The sequence below is a fragment of the Magallana gigas genome, chromosome 4 (assembly GCF_963853765.1).
Source record: "Magallana gigas chromosome 4, xbMagGiga1.1, whole genome shotgun sequence".
In the NCBI taxonomy this organism is placed as follows: Eukaryota; Metazoa; Mollusca; class Bivalvia; order Ostreida; family Ostreidae; genus Magallana; species Magallana gigas.
The window spans coordinates 28708990-28727040 of NC_088856.1; the positions used below are offsets into that span (position 1 = coordinate 28708990).

Sequence of the window (18051 nt, forward strand, 5' to 3'; positions counted from 1 at the left end):
AAAATCGCTTATTTATAGGAAAATCACTTGTTATTAGGAAAATTGCTTATTAATAAATACATGTACATGACCATCAAGATTTATTTACTAAGTTGGTCATTATTGAAAACAAATTTTGTAAACAACCAAATTTCATTTAGTTCACCAGATTTATTGTAAGATTCCTTAGTTACTACCTAATTAGATTTTAATGTAAAATTGTTCAAGTGTCTCAGAAGTGTGTATGCATAATTTTTGTCATCACTTCTTTTAGGGCTCGGATTTTCTCTGGGGTGATATTACTGCTCCTGCTGGGGATCACTTGGATTTTGGGACTACTTTCTGTGAACTATGACCTCCAGCCCTTGCACTATGTCTACGCTGGATTTGCATTCCTTCAAGGACTCTTTATCTTCCTGGCCTACATCGTTGGAGATAAAAAAGTAGGTCTAGGACCAACTCTGAAAACGCTGTTGTTACTGGGCAGCGGAAAAATCATATAATTCAGTCTGTAATATTTTCATATTGTGAATTATCAATTGCCCAAGCTGTAAACAGGTTTCCTCTTTACAGTAAGCTACATCTTGGTTTAAAAAAAAGAATTTCCTTTTAAAGAGATACACATTAACGATGAGATGTTTGATCTAAAAATTTACGATATCAATGTAGGTGCGATACAACCTGAAGAAGCAGTGGTATAAGATGCAGGGAAAGAAAATGGACCCCGATGACTCAATGGTCGGGAGCCGACCCTCCATATCAGTAAGTCAGGAAAATAACCAAAACAATGATTAACAATTGACCAATCCACACTTTACAAAAGTTCTGTCCCTAGGCCGCCATCTTTGGGGAAAAACCCATATATTTCTCACAGAAGCCTTTGTAGTTTAGAGGGTTGTAACTTTGTCATTTGACATTAAAAATCCGTTTCCCTGTGAATTTTAATTGCCCCTAGTTGGGGCAACCCACACATTGAAGGAATAAATCAAACTCCAAGAGATTACTTCAGAGGACGCCCAAATATTTGGTTGCTTAAAGAAGGGAAAACTTAAGTTGCTTTTTCCCTTTTGACCTTTGGGTTGACCCCGCAAAGGGGAACAACTTTTGCAAATTGTGGATTGGACTATGGCTAATTAGATAGAATTACCTTTTCTTTTGATTTTGTAGTGAAGTTGAACTAGAAATTTGAGTGTTTTATTCAATGATTATGTCAGTGATGTTAATTACTACACTACCCTTCAGGCTTATGCCACAAATACCTGAAAAACTGTAGAATGGCATTATTTTGCTGTTTCCATTTCTTTGAATGTTGTCTTCAAAGCATGCTCTATGATTTCTACAGCGGTCAGCCCTGGCCTATAGAAGGGACTCCTCCATTGACGGCTACATCAACCGGACCAATGTGGGGATCTCCACCACCTCTACAACCTCAAGATCCACCAGTAAGAGCAGCGGGGGGCTGTACAAGGGAGACGACTACCTACGCAGTACTGACACCTCCACCTCCGGCCATGCCCCCTCCTATGCCTACGACAATGCATACCATCAGAAATCTGGGGAGGGTCAGTGTTTTGATTTTTTTTTTTGTGAACTCAGTTTTGTTTGTTTTTGAGGGTACAGATCTTCCATGATGAGATAGATGCTATGAGATTGTCATTGCATTATTATTGTCTTTATTAAAATATTGTTTTAAATGAAAAAAAAAAATTGTTTTAAAAAAAAATTCCTAATTATAATATGAAGCCCTTTACCTCTTTTGAACAAATTCAACTTTTATAAAGTCCATACTAGTCTATTAACAAGACTTGAAGGTTCCATATCTCAGCATTGGTTTTTACAATTTACAGAGGGAGACGTACATGTACCAGGGAGGAGAAGCCATCGTAAACGCAGGAACCATGACTCGGACTCAGAGAGTGACGTCTCCATTGGCCAGGCCAGTATAGAGCTGGCTTCCAGTCACTCGTCCGATGAAGAGGATGATTTTGACATCGGGCCATCATGGGAGAAACAACTGCCAAAAAACAAGAAAATTGGTGGGCTTTTTAAAATATCCTTGTAATCTCTTTTTAAAACTCTGGCTAGAAATGTATTTTATACAGCTGTAACCTTAGCAAAACTTTTAAATGTTTTCATGACATTTTTTGCCATCATGGTTTCAGAGGAGGCCAAAGAACAGATGAAGAAGAAGAAACAACAACAGGAGCAAGGTCAGCTCCCACCCCAGGACTCGGAGGCGATACAGAACCAGCAGAATCTCAAACACCTGCAGCCCGGCCACCCTGGTGAGTTCACACACATAATTATAGATACGGACTCTGGTCAGGAGGGCCTACAAACTTTGGACTCGGGTCAAGAATATTTACAATCTTAGGAGTTTGCTCAATAGTACCTGTATAATACAATGGTACATGTATACACAAACTGAGGAACTCTACAAACTGTTGATTTGTAGAATAACTTCATACCGAAGATCCAGAATTGCAAAATCGTTTAACTATAAAAGACTTGTAAGGGTGAATAATACCTAAACACATTAAGGCAAATGAAAGTTATTCACATCCATGTGTACATATATTGGGTTTGGTCAAATTAAGTCCCCATGGAGTCTATCAAAAACTTCTAATGTAGGTCATATTGATATACCTATAGACGGATTTTATATTTAATTTGGCCTTCATTATCTATTGAATGATGCAACATAGATTTAAGTTCCTTTCTATTTAAGACTTGTTTTGTTTCAGGTCTTCCACTTTACACCTCGGTTCCTAACTACGGACACTGGCCCGGTGACCCCAATTTGTCAGGGTTTCACATGAGCGAGTCCGATTACCAGCAGACCGTGTCCAGCAACCCGCCGGATGTCACACTTCCTGCTCAGCAGGAACTGCAAGGTATCCGTCGCCATAGAAACATTCTGCTTGGCACTTACGGAATAACTCGATAAACGTGCACCATTATGGTCTATGCGTGTATGATAGGGATTGTAGAGAGAAACCTGAATGAATTCAGAAAAGTTTATTGGATGAAGAGTTTGAAAAATACTATGTTGCAGCAAAATTGCAACATGATTCTGTACATATTGTACATGTATATAAGTTGTTAAGTTATTCTTGGGGAAAAAAAGATAAGATAAATGGCATTTTATTTTGACAATCATTATCTGTCAGTGAATAAACTTCATCGGTAATAGCCATCATTTTCATGAATATAGGTGAATCATCTTTCATTTTACATTCATTGTACATATATATACTGACAGTTCTATTTATTATTTTGTTGAATACTTCAGATAATTTATTCTATGTGTGTGTTGTAAATATTTGTTGTGAATATACATGTAAGATTTATGTGCAATGTGCAATGTTGTTGTGTAAAAATCATGCTGCTGAAGAGTTCCCATGTTGAGTGCGTACCCAAATCTGCAAGACTAGTGCTTTATAAATTATAGTGCCATTTTGTTGTTGACAATCACTAGCTACCCGCCAGCAAGGGTTGTTAAATGATGGATGCATGGGAGCTGTTGATTTTGTGGTTGATGTTGTTGAATGCTGCATGTGCTTACTGGTACTTTATGTTGTAGGACACAGAGATTACATTATACCCCCCGTGCGCAAGGACAGCCTCGTAGCTGATCCAACCACCTCCCCCCGGAGCCCTTACATTTTACCCCCTCCCCCACCTGAAACGCGGATGAAAGTTCAGGTGTTAACTCACAATGGCAGTATTTCTTCTGACACAGAGTAAGTTAATTAATTTAGCTGGGTGAACACCACACAGTTTTTTTTTAAGAAAAAAAATTCCAAAGTCCTTTTTCTTCTTTGCATCAATTTTGCAACAAAATTTTGGATCCTTTGAAGGACCATTACAATGTTCACTCCTAAAAACAATACAAAATGCCCAGTTAACAAAAAATTCTGTCAAATTTAGTCTTCATTTTAGTCTATAAACATGCTAATAACAGAAGAGTACACCATTTGACCTTAATGTTATTTAGTAAAAAGAAAAAGTCAGTGCAATACCAACAGATACTCTATATATTTCTGTTGTTTTTCTGTTTCGTTCTTTTGTGTTATTGGTAACCTGGTATATTGTTGTTTGCATGAAGTTATTTATGAACGCTCTTTAAATTTGCATGATGTTTTGCATGAGTTTAGAGATTTATTTTTTCTGTCTTTCAGATGCAGCGACGAGACGACCGTCTGACACCCCTTTTGGATCCTCTCCTCATTCCATCCATTAATCATCTCATCATCTAATCAACTTCACTCGATTATAACCTAAGCATAATATTGATGAAGCATGTTGACAAACTCTTAGTTGACTTTATTGTTTATTTTTTAACATCTATTATGTTGTTAATGCATTCCAACTAACATTCCATTCTTTATTAATTTTGTCTTTTTTTATACTTTTTAAAGCATTTTTCAATACAATTTTTACCAAATATTAGAGTTTTATAAGTGAAATACTGGGAGATTATATTTTCACCCCCCTTCTTTAAGAACTTCCATGCTAGCTTTCAGAGCATATTTTTTCCATACTTTTGTTTGGTCTCAGGTCAGTGTGCTATTATACTTTTTTTCAAATGATGTATCATTCATCAGTGAAACATTCCAGAAGAATTCCAATTATGCAGGCCATGAATAGCTTTAATATCAGCAGCATTGAGAACATGTATATTATATTGTTTCTATGTTAATGATTGATTGATGGTCGATCAATTGAAAATATTGTTTGAAAAACGGTACAATGTAATAGGATGTAATTGTGTTATTCCATTTTTTGTTTGATATATTTACTTTGTGGTTCGCTCGCAAAAAATTGGGAAAGTTAATTGAAAGGAGTGGAAATCTTCCAGTTTAAAATTCCAGAATGTAAAACCATGTGAATTATCTCTACAGCAGCTATTTATTGGAATATTGCAAATCCAGAGGTTGTGCCATAACTTGTTCATCATGTTATATATGATCATACGAAATTTTGTAAATATCAAATTGTCAGACATATTACTCTTCCAAACCATATTCCGATATTTGTCGCCTTTAATTTCTGAATGGTTGAAGTCTGTATATTTTTTTCCCTCTACCTTTGGTACAAATACTACAAAAGATGCATTGAGATTGCGTTAAGATCTGAGTTTTCTTTTTATTGATCTCATTGGTTTGCTAGTTGATAGAACGAGATTCTAGCCAGTAGGATCCAAATTTGTGCTTAATGTGATGTGTAATCATATTTTCATATGTTGCCTAATTCATGTTTATGTGCATTTTAAATGTATTTAATTTTAGTATTCTATAAGGTTGTGTATTGTATAAAATCGTTAAGGAATGCAAAAACTTGAGAACAAACATTTTGTTTGAGATATAAATGTATCGGCTTTTAATCTTGTGTATCTGATCACTGAATTCCAAGAAATTTAGCCAGTATTTAACATTGTGAACAAGTATTCCAAAGACGGGGGTGGTATGCAAATGTATGATATTGAAAAAGGGGGGAGGGGAAGCGTATCTGTTGCAAGTCAGTCGAAAAATATATTATCCATCCTAAATCATTTTGAGGTGTCACATATGTAAAGAAAGGTCCCTCAAAAGCAAGTGTTGTATTTTCATGTTCATGCAGTCACCAGTATGTATTTGCAATATTCAATACATGTCAATCAGATAAATTTTTTGCCCCATTGTAAAAAAACATATATTATGTGATGATCTTTTTATGCATCCGATTGGATGAAAAGATTTTTTTTTCTGTTCCCTTGAATTTGCTAAACATTGAAAGCTTTATCATTCCAAGTTCTCCAAGGGATAAAAATATATACATGTAATTATATAGATCTACACAAAAGTATAACTGTCTTGATGAGATGAATGTCTGTGATTTTTTAAATGTGTGGAAGAACAAAGTGCAAATTGTACATGTATATTGATTATATTGTCACCTGCAAATTTTGTATTTATTTTTTTGCTGTTTTATTTGATATAGATTTTTTTGTCAATTTTTGTAGAAAGAATGTGAGGCTTTTCTCTTTTTATAAAGGTCTACAAATAAATGATGATATAAATATGAATATTGATGTGTTTAGTGTTTGCTAATATACTCTCTCTCTCTCTCTCTCTCTCTCTCTCTCACGTAGATAAAGTATTATTGTCGATCAGTATGTACCTAGAAGGAACAAACATTTTTTTTCATTTAAACAATAAAATGCTTTCTTTGGTGATTCATTTGGGATATGAAGGTAGTGACATTGCAGAAAAAATTCATAACCCGCGTTATAGTAGGTTATGAAATATTGTCTGCATTGATCGCCACCTTCATATCCCGAATAAATCACCAGTAAAATTCACTAAATTACTTTAAACGTACATTAGTATGTTAGCTAAAAGAAACAGCCAAATCGTCTGCTATAGCCCACTAGGAGATGGGCTCTTACGTCATCATGATTATTTCGTGCAGTCCATAATTTTTCTTAGGTCGCTGTAGGTTTCGACCAAACGATAAATTAAACGGGGCGTGTAAATTTTAGCCATGTCTGATTCTGTAGAGCTACGAATCAAATATAATTTCCCGTCAGAAATAGAGGAAACCATGCTCGGTTGATGTAAATATTTGAAGTCTGAAATCATTCAGTGTATGTTGCTAAAGCATTCGCAGCTTCCCGAGTTTTTGAAGATCTGACGAAAAGGCAAAAGGAGTTGTGATTGGTATAGCTAAAATTTTGATCGATTACGAAATAATCCACTTATCAATGCCAACCCTTTTCATTTAGCAATGTTTAAAACATTAAAATTTGTATTAGTGAGAAATGGTATTAATAGGTTTGAAGGAAGTTTGAGGAATATGCACATATTTATACATGTACTTTGACAAATATCAGTTTAACTTTGTCAGTTTTTGTTTGAACACAATCGGATCATAGGAAATACTCAGTGGATCTAAATATCAATAAATACATTTTTTAAAATACAAAAAAAAACCTGACTTTAATTTCGATCACACTCCTTTATTGATATTCAATTTAAATTCCTGATTGAGTCACCACCACGATTTGCTTACGATTAATTATTATACATTACATGTACATTATAAGCGTATCAAACACATATATATATGAACTGTAATGTCATTTTCATGGCAGAAGTATATGTTGGCATGTACAGAAAGGTTGGCTGAGGCATTCCTATACATGTAAAATTTACCATGCATGCCTCATTCCTTTTCATGGACAGCCTTGTTTTTCATACTTTATTAGTAGAGCAATCTATGGTTAAACAGAAATCTTTAAGAGTTTGATATTTTCTTTCCAAAAATATAACCATAATATAAGTATTTTAAAAATTTAAAAAACCCCAAAATTTAGATATTTAAAAAATACAAATCTTCGATAAACCATGAATGCAAAATATTTATTAAAAAAAACAGCTGGAGTTTTATTAGGTCAGATGTACTTATAACGATACATATTAAAATCACACCATGAGAATTGCTTGGAAAATGAAATAGTTTGATAATCGGAGTATAGCTTACAATTTTCTCAATCGGTATACATTTATTGTGACGTCATCCAAGCACGTATAGTAGATTCTGGGTGAATCTGTGACGTCACAATAAAACGCGTTAACTCGTCTGTGTAGTGTGACGTCACAATACATAAACGAATTGTCGTGTGTCATTGTGACGTCACACATTCTCCAGACTAAGGAACACGGTGTGAACATAATGTAAGAAGATCCTTTAAAAATGTCATTGCGGAGGCGAGTACCAGTTTCCGCAGAATGTTCCAAGGAACAGAGTTTAAATTGGCAACAGGTTAATGATGGGAAAATGGATCATCCTAGTGAAAGAGTAGCCGGTATCAATTGGGACGATTGCCCGGCACAATCCGTTCATAACAGCATTGCAAGTCTTGTCCATTCCAGGGGTAATCCCAATGGAAATCGGAATCCCGCACCAGAAGGACGTTTTCAGAAAACGTATACTTTTCTGGAGAAAGCCCATCTAGCTGGCTCCGGAAACAAGCATGTACACTTTGATACGGACGAAATTCCTGAAGAAATGAAGGAGTTTTTCGCATGGAAGCAAATGTATTACGAGGAGGAAATACAAAAACTAAAACGTCTGCCAGAAAAGATCCCCCGCAGAAGAGCAGGCCCGTGTCCCGATGGTAAGTAAATTTCCGTGCACTAAACAATGTCTGGAAGAAAAAAATTGCACAGTTTTTAATTGTACCCAGTATTACTTCCTTAGTTCACGCACACGGATACCAGTAACCAATCTTTTTCATATGGAAGGGTTTTTAAACCGTAAACTCAATATTACATCTTATAATTATAGTCCCAGTATTCAGGTATTCTCAGATTTATCTAATTATTTATAAAAGAGTATGCACACTGATACATTATTCCTCGATTTAAATAGTGTCAATATATAACGATTTTCATTGATATTTTTTTGTTACTAAAAACACAAATTAAAAAGTTTTTACGTCTTTTTCTTAATATGTAATAGTAGATAATTTTATTACGCATTTATTTAGGCAAAAAAAAATCTTACGCCCTAAGATAAAAAGTTTTCAGCGAAATAATTTATCCATGCAGATCAATCTATAATTAAAATTAGGCGTTCTGAATCCGCTACCGAAGCGATAGCGGATTTAGAACGTCTAATTCTAATTAGATTGCATGCAGATTTTATAATAAAATTTTTAATTCAAACATTATAAAATTTTATATATAATTCAAGCTTATACCATTATTTTGGATTTGAAATCACACCTTAAAGAACACATTTTATGTACATATATACAGTGGGACAAAATATTTGTAAGCAAAAAGTCAGGGGAACAGCAGCCCCCCAAGAAGCTGAGCACAATATCTAATTACGGTGGCAGTGATTTAATACAATGAATTAGATTTAAAACATCAGCAATGATATTGCTATTGTAATTACAGAAAAAGCTCTATTAGATTTACATTTTGTTCTTCTTTTCTTTTGTCTATATTGTAACAAATAAATTGAAAAACAAAACAAACACCAACAGATACAAAAGAATCAAATAAATACACATCTTCTGACATCTAAATAAAAAAAAAATCGATAAATCCAAGTGTGATTGATAATATCAGGCAACCACCACTGACAATACGGTGACTGGGGATTTTTACTAGATTTTAGATTACAAGTTGCAGTATGACTATTTCTCAGGCAATTTCAAACCTTGTATATTTGTCTTATAAGGGGAATAAAAGTTGTAATTTATTGTTACCATTTCATAGTACTAAAGCAACCTTCATTTTTTGGAGGTCGTATTTTTTCGTCCGAAATAAGAAGATAACTGCCAACCAAAATTGAGCTTTTAAAAAAGCAGTACTGCTTCTTTCCATTTTGATACGGATCGATGCGCTGATCAGTTGATTGCAATGAAATGAATATTTGTTAATTTGTACCATATTTATATATAGCAAATTATGAACTTACGACTCAGTCAATATTTCGAAAAGTGCATTATTAAAAAAAAATATAGTTCGGGATGCTTCAGGAAAAGTTCGAAAAATCACAATTTTCAGTAAACAAAAATAGGTTTGTTTTTTTTTTTATTGAGATTCTGAAAAAAATTGTAAGCACGTACTTACATTGCTTCAATGTAGCTACGCAACTGATATATCCATAAAAAATTATTTTGGTTTATCGAACAACCTTAATTTAAAACACGATTTTCATCCCCTTTATACGAAGAGGCCACCTTATTGTTAAACAAAGGGGTATAAACTATTTAAAGTTTATGACGTTTGAAAATATTTTTAAAAAAGAAAGAGGAATTTTTAAAAGTCTACTTATAGTTTATGGTCTTGTAGCTACTTGAAGATAATTGGTCAACGAAAGTGCAGATACATGTATTTTCGGAAACATCACATTTTACCACTTTTTAAAACATGTTCTTTTGGGTCTTACTCTTTCGATTAAAAGAAACACTTAAGTTGTGTAAATCTTTAACATTAAAGAACATCAAGTTAAACGCAAAGTTTATTTTTAAGATTTAAATTAATATGTAAAAAGTCTCATATTTCTGGCGAAACTTAAAAATTCCAATTTTTTCAAAAAATAAAATGAATAAAAAATATATAGTTGGTAAAATTACTTGATTTAGCACTTTCACTTTTTTACGTTCTTTATTTTTAAAGATGACACAAATCAGAACCATTTTCCCGGGGGAGGCGGGCCGCTTTCTGGAAGTGCAATGAGAAACAATCTTCTTGGCGCCATTCAGCTCAAACGCACGACAAGTTCCAAACCCGAGGAAAAATTTGATCCAACAAAAAGCGTCGGGAATCTGAGATATGAAGGACCCAAGGAGGACCCTGAGCCTTCCACTAGCCAGGCAGCCCCACCCCCTGCAGCACCTCCAAAACAAGCGTCTGCCGCGGGCGGAAATGCTGATCCAATGAAAAACCTTATCGGCGCAATACAACTTAAACGCACGGCGAGTTCCCAACCCGAGGAAAAATTTGATCCGACAAAAAGCGTAGGAAATCTTAGGTACGAGGGGCCTAAAGAAGAACCCGAACCCTCCATAAGCCAGGTAGCTCCAGTCCCTAAAAAGGCGTCATCTGTGGGTGGAAATGTGGATCCAATGAAAAACCTCCTCGGCGCAATTCACCAGAAAAAACCGGAAACGGACTTCGTGGAGGAAAAGTTCGACCCCACGATGAGTGTTCCGAATTTGTCGTATAAAGGTCCAGTTGAGGAAGAAAACGAGGTTGAGGCATACGAGGAAGAAGAGGTTGTTACTGAGCCGGAGTATGAATCGGTAACTGTAATGGAAAAGGCATCGCCACTGAAAAAACGGAGTGCTCCACAATACGACGAAAACTTTGTGTCCTCCAGAAGCGTACGAATAATGAATAACCAGAGTACCAAAGAGTTCGCGACACCAGGTCAGAGTTCAAAAGAACATACACCGCCGAAGAAAGTCCCAACCAAGCCTATACTGGCGAGAAACAGTCAGACGCAGACAAGACGGCCGCCTAGCCTGACCAGCTTGCTGAGTGCGGCGCAACCAGAGAGACAATCGAGCACTCGAGTCAGTGCCAGCACTGGCGTGGATAACAGCGTGAGTTTGGTCAGGCCAAGTTTGGTCAGGTTTAGTCAGCAGACGACAGAACATCCGATCGAGGCCGTGAGGGAGGCGATGTCCCGCGAAAGCGCTCAAGGCGTTGAGATACAGGAACCGGAAACTATTGTTTCCTCCCTTAAAATCCCCTCCCGAGAGTCTATACATTCCAGTCGGGAGGTCTTCCAGGAAATGTATCACGCCCGGCCGCTTTTGATGGTAAATGAGGACAACACGATTAGAACGGTGATGCATAAGCATGAACTTAAGGATATTCTTCGAGACACCATCGGCGACCAGATGCCAGAAATGCCTCGCGAATTGCAGAGCTACATCGAAAAGTTTCAAGATGTTCCGCTCAACAAGCTGATGCATTTCGCCGAGACGGGCTCTTATTTGAGGGAAAGCTACGTTAACAGTAACATCTGCGACATCCGGGTCCACGTGGGAAAGGACACTATCCCCGCCCATAGAATCGTGCTTGCCTGCTTTAGTCCTTACCTTGCCTCTGTGCTGGAACACGAGAATCCTTTGAAGCAGAAAAAGCCCAAGGATATCCGAATATCAGGGGTTTCCGAACAATCCGTCAAAGATCTTCTGAATTACATTTACACAGGGGAATTGCAAATAGATACGGTTCAAATTCCGGATTTCATTAAACTAGCCGAAAAGTTCGATGTCTCGGCCGTCAGACAGAAATGTTTCGATCACGTGTTCGAAATGACAGATGATGAGCTCGTGGCCCTCATTTCTGTCATGAAAGATACACTCGATGTTGAGTATTGTGATTGCATAATGAAAAACATTGCCTCGAAATTTATGCGCGTGAGAGAGAGCAAGACGTTCCTTCATCTTGACGTCGATACTTTGTGTTTAATCTTGTCATACGATGCTCTGATTCTGCGCAGTGAGATGGACATTTTTTACTCGTGTCTGAACTGGCTTCAGAGTGGCGATACCAAGGAACGCAACAAGTATCTGGACCGCGTGATGGACTGCGTTCGATTTCCACTCATGAATCACGCTATGTTGTACGAATGCGTGGAGAAATGCAGTCTCTTGAAATCGAGTGCGTCCTGTATACAGAAAATCCACGAAGCTAACTGGTATGTAATTTTTACCAATGTAAGCTATAGTAGGTTTTTAAAATGTTTTATTCATTTTAGCTATATATGTAACATTCATTTGAAGGGAAGTTTTTAACATATTCTAATGTTAAGTTTTTAATTATAAAACTTCACGCCATCCCCTATCAATGTAATAATTGACGACAAAAACTAATAAATACTAGTATTCAATATTTAGCACAATGGTATCAAATATCTTTGCGTATTATTCATTACAGTGGCTGAAATTTATAAAAGTTACTAAATATATTAGTAGAGAAATACTTCATATTTACTTGATAACGATATTTAAGAAAAAAATTGTAATGATTTTGCACACAATAGTAAATGATTACACCGGAACATTCCATACTGTGAGGCAGAGTTGTACATACTTAGGTTATGAATTATTCACTCAGGCTGATGACGATGTCAATGCTGAATAAGCAGGATCCACTCCGTTTGTCTGTCCCCTCACACAGAAACAACGTCAACTGTAGCGCCAGCGTCAGCGATTATATCATGGTAAGTGCTTTAGCGTAAGTAATTACATCACGGTGAGTACATTAGCTTCAGTGATTACATCATGGTGAGTACATTAGCGTCAGCAATTACTAGTACATTACGGTGAGTGCAACATCCCATTAGTGTCAGTGATTACATCACAGTGAGTACATTATCGTCAGCGATTACATCACGGTGAGTACATTAGCTTCAGCGATTTCAACACGGTGAGTGCATTAGCGCAAGTAATTACATCGCGGTGAGTACATTAGCGTCAGCGATTACATCACGGTGAGTGCATTAGCGTCCGCAATTACATTACGGTGAGTGCAACATCCCATTAGTGTCAGTGATTACATCACGGTGAGTACATTATCGTCAGCGATTACAACAACGTAAGTGCAATAACGTTAGCAATTATATCATGGTGAGTTCATTAGCGTCAGCGATTACATTACGGTGAGTGCAATCCCATATTGGTGTCAGCGATTACATCACGGTGAGTGCAATATCCCATTAATGTCAGTGTCACCACAGTGATTTTATTGACAGTTTATTAGCGTCAGCGATTACATCGCGGTAAGTTTAACGTTACTGATTTATAATTGTTAAAATGTTTGAGTCGAAAAAATCAGCTGCTAATTTTAATGATGACAAAGACATCTAAAAATTCATCACTATGCAAACAATGGTACTGTTCTGCTCGTTAATAAAATTTAAATTAAAATAAAACATAATGCGAACTATCTGTCACATAAAAATTTCGTCAAATTCTATTATCCGTGGTTCCTACTGTTTGGTAGATTTCTCTCAGTGTATAAAAAAGGTTATCAACTTACAGCGTACCTGTGGTAGAGTGAAATCTGACGTCACAGTGGAGGTGGCCAGGGAAGGGACGCCTACAAAAACCTACCATAGTGAACCGGCTAATGCCAGGGTGAAGCAATCCCCATCTTCTTCCCGTGGGGGTACCCAAAACAACAACGCTGCTGACGTAGATGGAGAGAGCAGCTGTGACGACGAAGCTAGGCCAGCCAATCAGATTCAGTGGGAAAACGCAGATTTAATCAGAGGTTTGAATCAGCAAAAAGTATTTCAAAACTTTAAATTTTTAATTCAATTTAATTATTAACAATAAGATATAACAAAACAGTTCTCTTTCTTTAGATTCTGACCATACTGACAAGATGGATCCTAGTCGAAACCACACCATTGTTTTTCTCAACAAACGCATGTACATAATAGGTAAGGTACAATACTGTGGAATCATTAAATTTCGTGGGGCCAATTTTCGTGGATTGCTGAAATTTTACAGGTTCGTGGGGACGTAATTTCGTGTATTCTCTGAAACCTACAAAGGATATATGACTTTATTACCCTAATTTATTAATTCGTGGGAATGATAAGTCGTGGATGCGAGGTACCCACGAATTCCACGAAAATTGAGCCACCACAAAATCTAATGATTCCACAATATATATTACGATGCAAATAACGATATATTTTTGTGAAATAAACATATAATCGATTTAAACATTTCCATTAACATTTTTTAATGTTAGACATTGTTAACATTAAAATTCACAGAGAACATCGAATAATCATAAATTAAATATGATCTTCTCATTTTATGTTCAAGGTGGCTGTCATACTATGCAGGGGGAGATGACTCCTCGTAAAGAGGTCTTGGTTTACGACAAGATTTGCGGGACTTGGAAGCCTCTAGCGCCCCTGCTTACCGCTAGGATGTACCATTCGCTGTGTGTCGTCAAGGGTCAGATTTACGCCATTGGAGGACTTGGTGAAGATAACAGGTTAGTCTTATTTGCATACAATTGATTAACAATAAATGTTATTTCATTTAGAATATTTCTTTTACGCGAAGTCATTAATGATCTAACATGCGTATCTTTTTAAAGGAGGCCACATGGTTAATAAATTAGCCATGATTATATCTATCTAAAAATTTTACACATTATTGATTTAGGCATAAACCGTTATTTAGTAGAAGAAAAATTCCTTATATTTTAGCTTTAAACTTTGAATATTGAATGTTGAAGTTCAAATTTTTTTTATTAATGGCCAAGACCGTCCAGCTCTCTTTAGCCAATCAACTGGTGCATGTTTTAATCATTTTGTGTAATTCTATGTTCATTTCGTTATCAAGCATTCTGAACACCGTGGAATGTTATGATCCATCCTCAAACTGCTGGTACTTCGTCAAGTCGATGGGGGAAGCTCGCATGGGCGCATGTGCGGCAGAGTATGGCGGGCAGATATACATCGCAGGTGGATACGGAAGCAGAAAGATGGATTTAGAACTGAATATCACGATTTTGGACAGCTTTGAGTGTTTCAACCCGCATTCTAATAAGTAAATATACAATTGATTTTGGCCCTTTAAAGCTATTAAAAGTATAGATAATTCTTTTATCAAAGATTTAGATGAGTTTTCAATGGGTTCGTTTTTTTTGTATTTTTCATGAAATGACTTATGTGTGCTCGGTATATAAATTAAAAAGAATGAACATTCGCTGGGGAAGTTAATTCGTGCTTAAGATGTACCCATGAAATCTTTGAAGATTGATGCATCAAGAAATTTGATAAGTCTACAGTACACGTAAAATTACTAGGGTAGAAGAGGCCAGTACTGTTTTTTGAAATTAAAAGATTAAAAAATGACAATATTTTTGTTTTGTTTATCAGATGGACACCAAAACGGAATCTTCGGTACGGTCGTTGCCATGCCAATCTTATGGCTGTTGGACATGCACTGTTCCTTTGCGGGGGCGTCTCGATTGATAGGTCATCGCCTGACCCGGAACTTACAAGCGTGGCTGACGTCGATGAGTATGACGTCACAACCGATACATGGGTACTCAAAACTTGTTTGCTGAAGGAGAGGCATGACGCATGTTGTGTGAAATCTGGTATGTACATTTATGTTAAAATCAATGTAAAAAATATTCACAAGTCTTGTGAAACAATCCCCATCCTCTGATAATATTCTTATTATCAGAAGCGCTTACAATTACAGTAAGATAGATGTATATGGTAGTTCAGTTTAAACAGGGATATTGTGCAAATTATTAAGTAACGAATATTACGCAGTTCCATGCACTATTCTTAGTTCTTGTTGCATTATTAGAATCTTAAGAAATATTCGTTAGTCATTCATCCTTCAACGCATGTACACTATAAAATCTGATAATTTAAATTAGACTTATACCTGAAGTTATTTAAAAAAAAATTTGCAAATATTGCTTAATAATTATTTGAAAAATAATTCAAAAAATAATTCAATAAATGTATATCATGCAAAATCATGATTAATTTTCATTTTAATATGACTGACTTAATATATCTTTGTATATTTACAGATGACAAAATATACCTAGTTGGAGGGATTTCCACAAAGCTAGGTCAGAGTTTGGGGGACACCGAGTGTTTTGACCCCCAGGAAAATGTGACCATCGCCCCCTCACATGTTCCTCACCGGGTGGATTGGATCAAATGCGCTACATCTAAGGAGTGAAAAATCATTCAATAATAAAACTCAGATTTAAAAATTGTCATACTATCATTACAAATATTATATAATATTATTACAAATATTCATTGTAAACTACCTTTTTATGAAAATAAAATAAATTTAGTGTGTGTAAATTTGCTTTCTCTCTCTCTCATTTTTTTTACTGCGGTACTTTTGTATGTGAATTTAATAAAATTGAATCCCCTTCAACTACAGCACATGTTATATGTAGTAAAAAAGACAGAATTAACAAAGATTGCATTTCTTTCCTAACCTTATTATTTCATTTTTATAATAACGCTTCCTTATTTACTTTTTTTTTTATTTTAATCGATTGCAAAGCTAAGCTCGTTTATCGAATATAAAACAAACAAGCTTAATCCATTTCTTTTTGTTGTATTCAGGGAAGTTATACAGGCATTTGTTTGTTTAAAATAAACATCATCTATTAAAAACAAAACCCAGATTGATGTGTAAGCTTGAAAATACGCAATTTTTGTTTAAAATTTATAAAATCATCTTTTAAAACTTTATTGCTGTTCATTAAGACAAAAGTCCCTTCTTTATTTGAACTTGGGACCAGTGGTTCATGATCAGGAGACCCATTGCCCTACAGAGAGACACGTAGATTTGATGACACTAACAGTTTCACAATGGGTTAAAATCGCTATGTTATGAAGTACTTTGAGAATTATTAAGTACTGCAATAAAAGTAAAAGTCACGGGGTGTCGAGGACGACTCTTAATGGTTGTTTGTACAATTTTGGTCGAGATGGAAATTTTCAAGTACTTAAATTTTTCACACACAAGAAAAAAAATCTTTAAACAAAAAATAATTGATTTTCTCCATCACAAAGCATTCCTATTCGAAGAGGTTAAGATATAGTATAAAAAGCATTGATATTGAACAACCAGTCTCTTTAGAATTTAAGTAAGTAAATCTTAAAAATGTTCCTTTCTCGTTTAAAAAGTATACATGCATATACGTTCATTTTTTATGCTAACCGGGATGTACGGTATGAATGCGTTTCTCTTTTTAAAACACCTCATAGGTGCGTAACATTGTTTTTGAAAGTGTGTACGGGGTACACTTTCTCGAAATCTAGACAATGAAAAATGCCTAATCCATAAAAAGGTGGTGGTGGTGGTGGAGGGTTGTTGTTGTTATACCTTGAACTATTATAATACCAAATTTCTTATTTTCTCTATAGTATTTAACATGCTTCATTAAAGTGTGTGTGGAGAGGGTGGGGGGGGGGGGGTCAATGCTTTCAAATTCATACATGTATATGTAATTATAAGAACAATAGCTGTTTGTTTAAATTTGAGAAAAAATGACAAGGGAAAACCCCCAATAATGTAAATTGCATTTCATGTTCATTAATTGACTAGTACTTCCTTGTAACAATTTGTTTCAAGCTTTCATACTATAAACTTGACATATGATAAAATCTGCTCAGTACTGAATTACACGACTTTATCATCCACTTCTTATCAGACAGGATAATTATGCCATCGCACGTCTCTTGTATATATACTCAATCCGTCATGAAAAATCGTAGAAAATAGTGACAAAACTAATTCAAAAAGACTCCTATTAGTTTGCACATGCAAAAGAATCCATAACGCTAACATTATTATTTGTGCAGTTAAATCTCGCGCTTGCTCTCCGCGTATATCAAATATGTATAATATGTTGAAATCACCTTTTGAAAGGTGCCACCGATAAATGTAAGTTAGATATGTTGCATAATTGTGAATTTGCCGAAAAATATAGATATTTATTTATATATAATTTTATATGAAATAAAAAAGACAAACAA

General features: G+C 35.5%; 2 protein-coding genes across 3 annotated transcripts in view; both read left to right on the forward strand.

Annotated features, from left to right (window-relative positions):
- LOC105325917 (cadherin EGF LAG seven-pass G-type receptor 1) overlaps window positions 1-6046 on the forward strand; it is a 39155-nt gene extending 33109 nt beyond the window's left edge. The window contains exons 27-34 of one of the 2 annotated variants that reach the window (XM_011425706.4): window positions 254-422; window positions 649-741; window positions 1322-1541; window positions 1827-2015; window positions 2142-2264; window positions 2724-2873; window positions 3563-3722; window positions 4161-6046. In XM_011425706.4, coding sequence (XP_011424008.3) covers window positions 254-422; window positions 649-741; window positions 1322-1541; window positions 1827-2015; window positions 2142-2264; window positions 2724-2873; window positions 3563-3722; window positions 4161-4185 — 1129 coding nt within the window. In that variant the 3' untranslated portion in view covers window positions 4186-6046. The remainder of the gene's footprint in view (window positions 1-253; window positions 423-648; window positions 742-1321; window positions 1542-1826; window positions 2016-2141; window positions 2265-2723; window positions 2874-3562; window positions 3723-4160) is intronic. The other variant, XM_020066193.3, reaches the window with a different exon arrangement.
- A 1633-nt stretch (window positions 6047-7679) lies between these two features.
- Window positions 7680-16365, forward strand: LOC105325919 (uncharacterized). The gene is made up of 9 exons (XM_011425710.4): window positions 7680-8140; window positions 10158-12192; window positions 12612-12717; window positions 13538-13769; window positions 13864-13941; window positions 14336-14510; window positions 14864-15070; window positions 15403-15626; window positions 16077-16365. The coding sequence occupies exons 1-9, from the start codon at window positions 7717-7719 to the stop codon at window positions 16229-16231; spliced, it is 3636 nt and encodes a 1211-aa protein (XP_011424012.4). The 5' UTR covers window positions 7680-7716; the 3' UTR covers window positions 16232-16365.
- The last annotated feature ends 1686 nt before the right edge of the window (window positions 16366-18051 follow it).

What these genes read in the sequence shown, in the direction of transcription:
- LOC105325919 (XM_011425710.4), top strand. Translation starts at nt 7,717, where the DNA reads ATGTCATTGCGGAGGCGAGTACCAGTTTCCGCAGAATGTTCCAAGGAA. An exon ending in TTCAACCCGCATTCTAATAA is followed by an intron (nt 15,071 to 15,402) that starts GTAAATATACAA and finishes TTTGTTTATCAG; the next exon opens with ATGGACACCAAAACGGAATC. An exon ending in CGCATGTTGTGTGAAATCTG is followed by an intron (nt 15,627 to 16,076) that starts GTATGTACATTT and finishes GTATATTTACAG; the next exon opens with ATGACAAAATATACCTAGTT.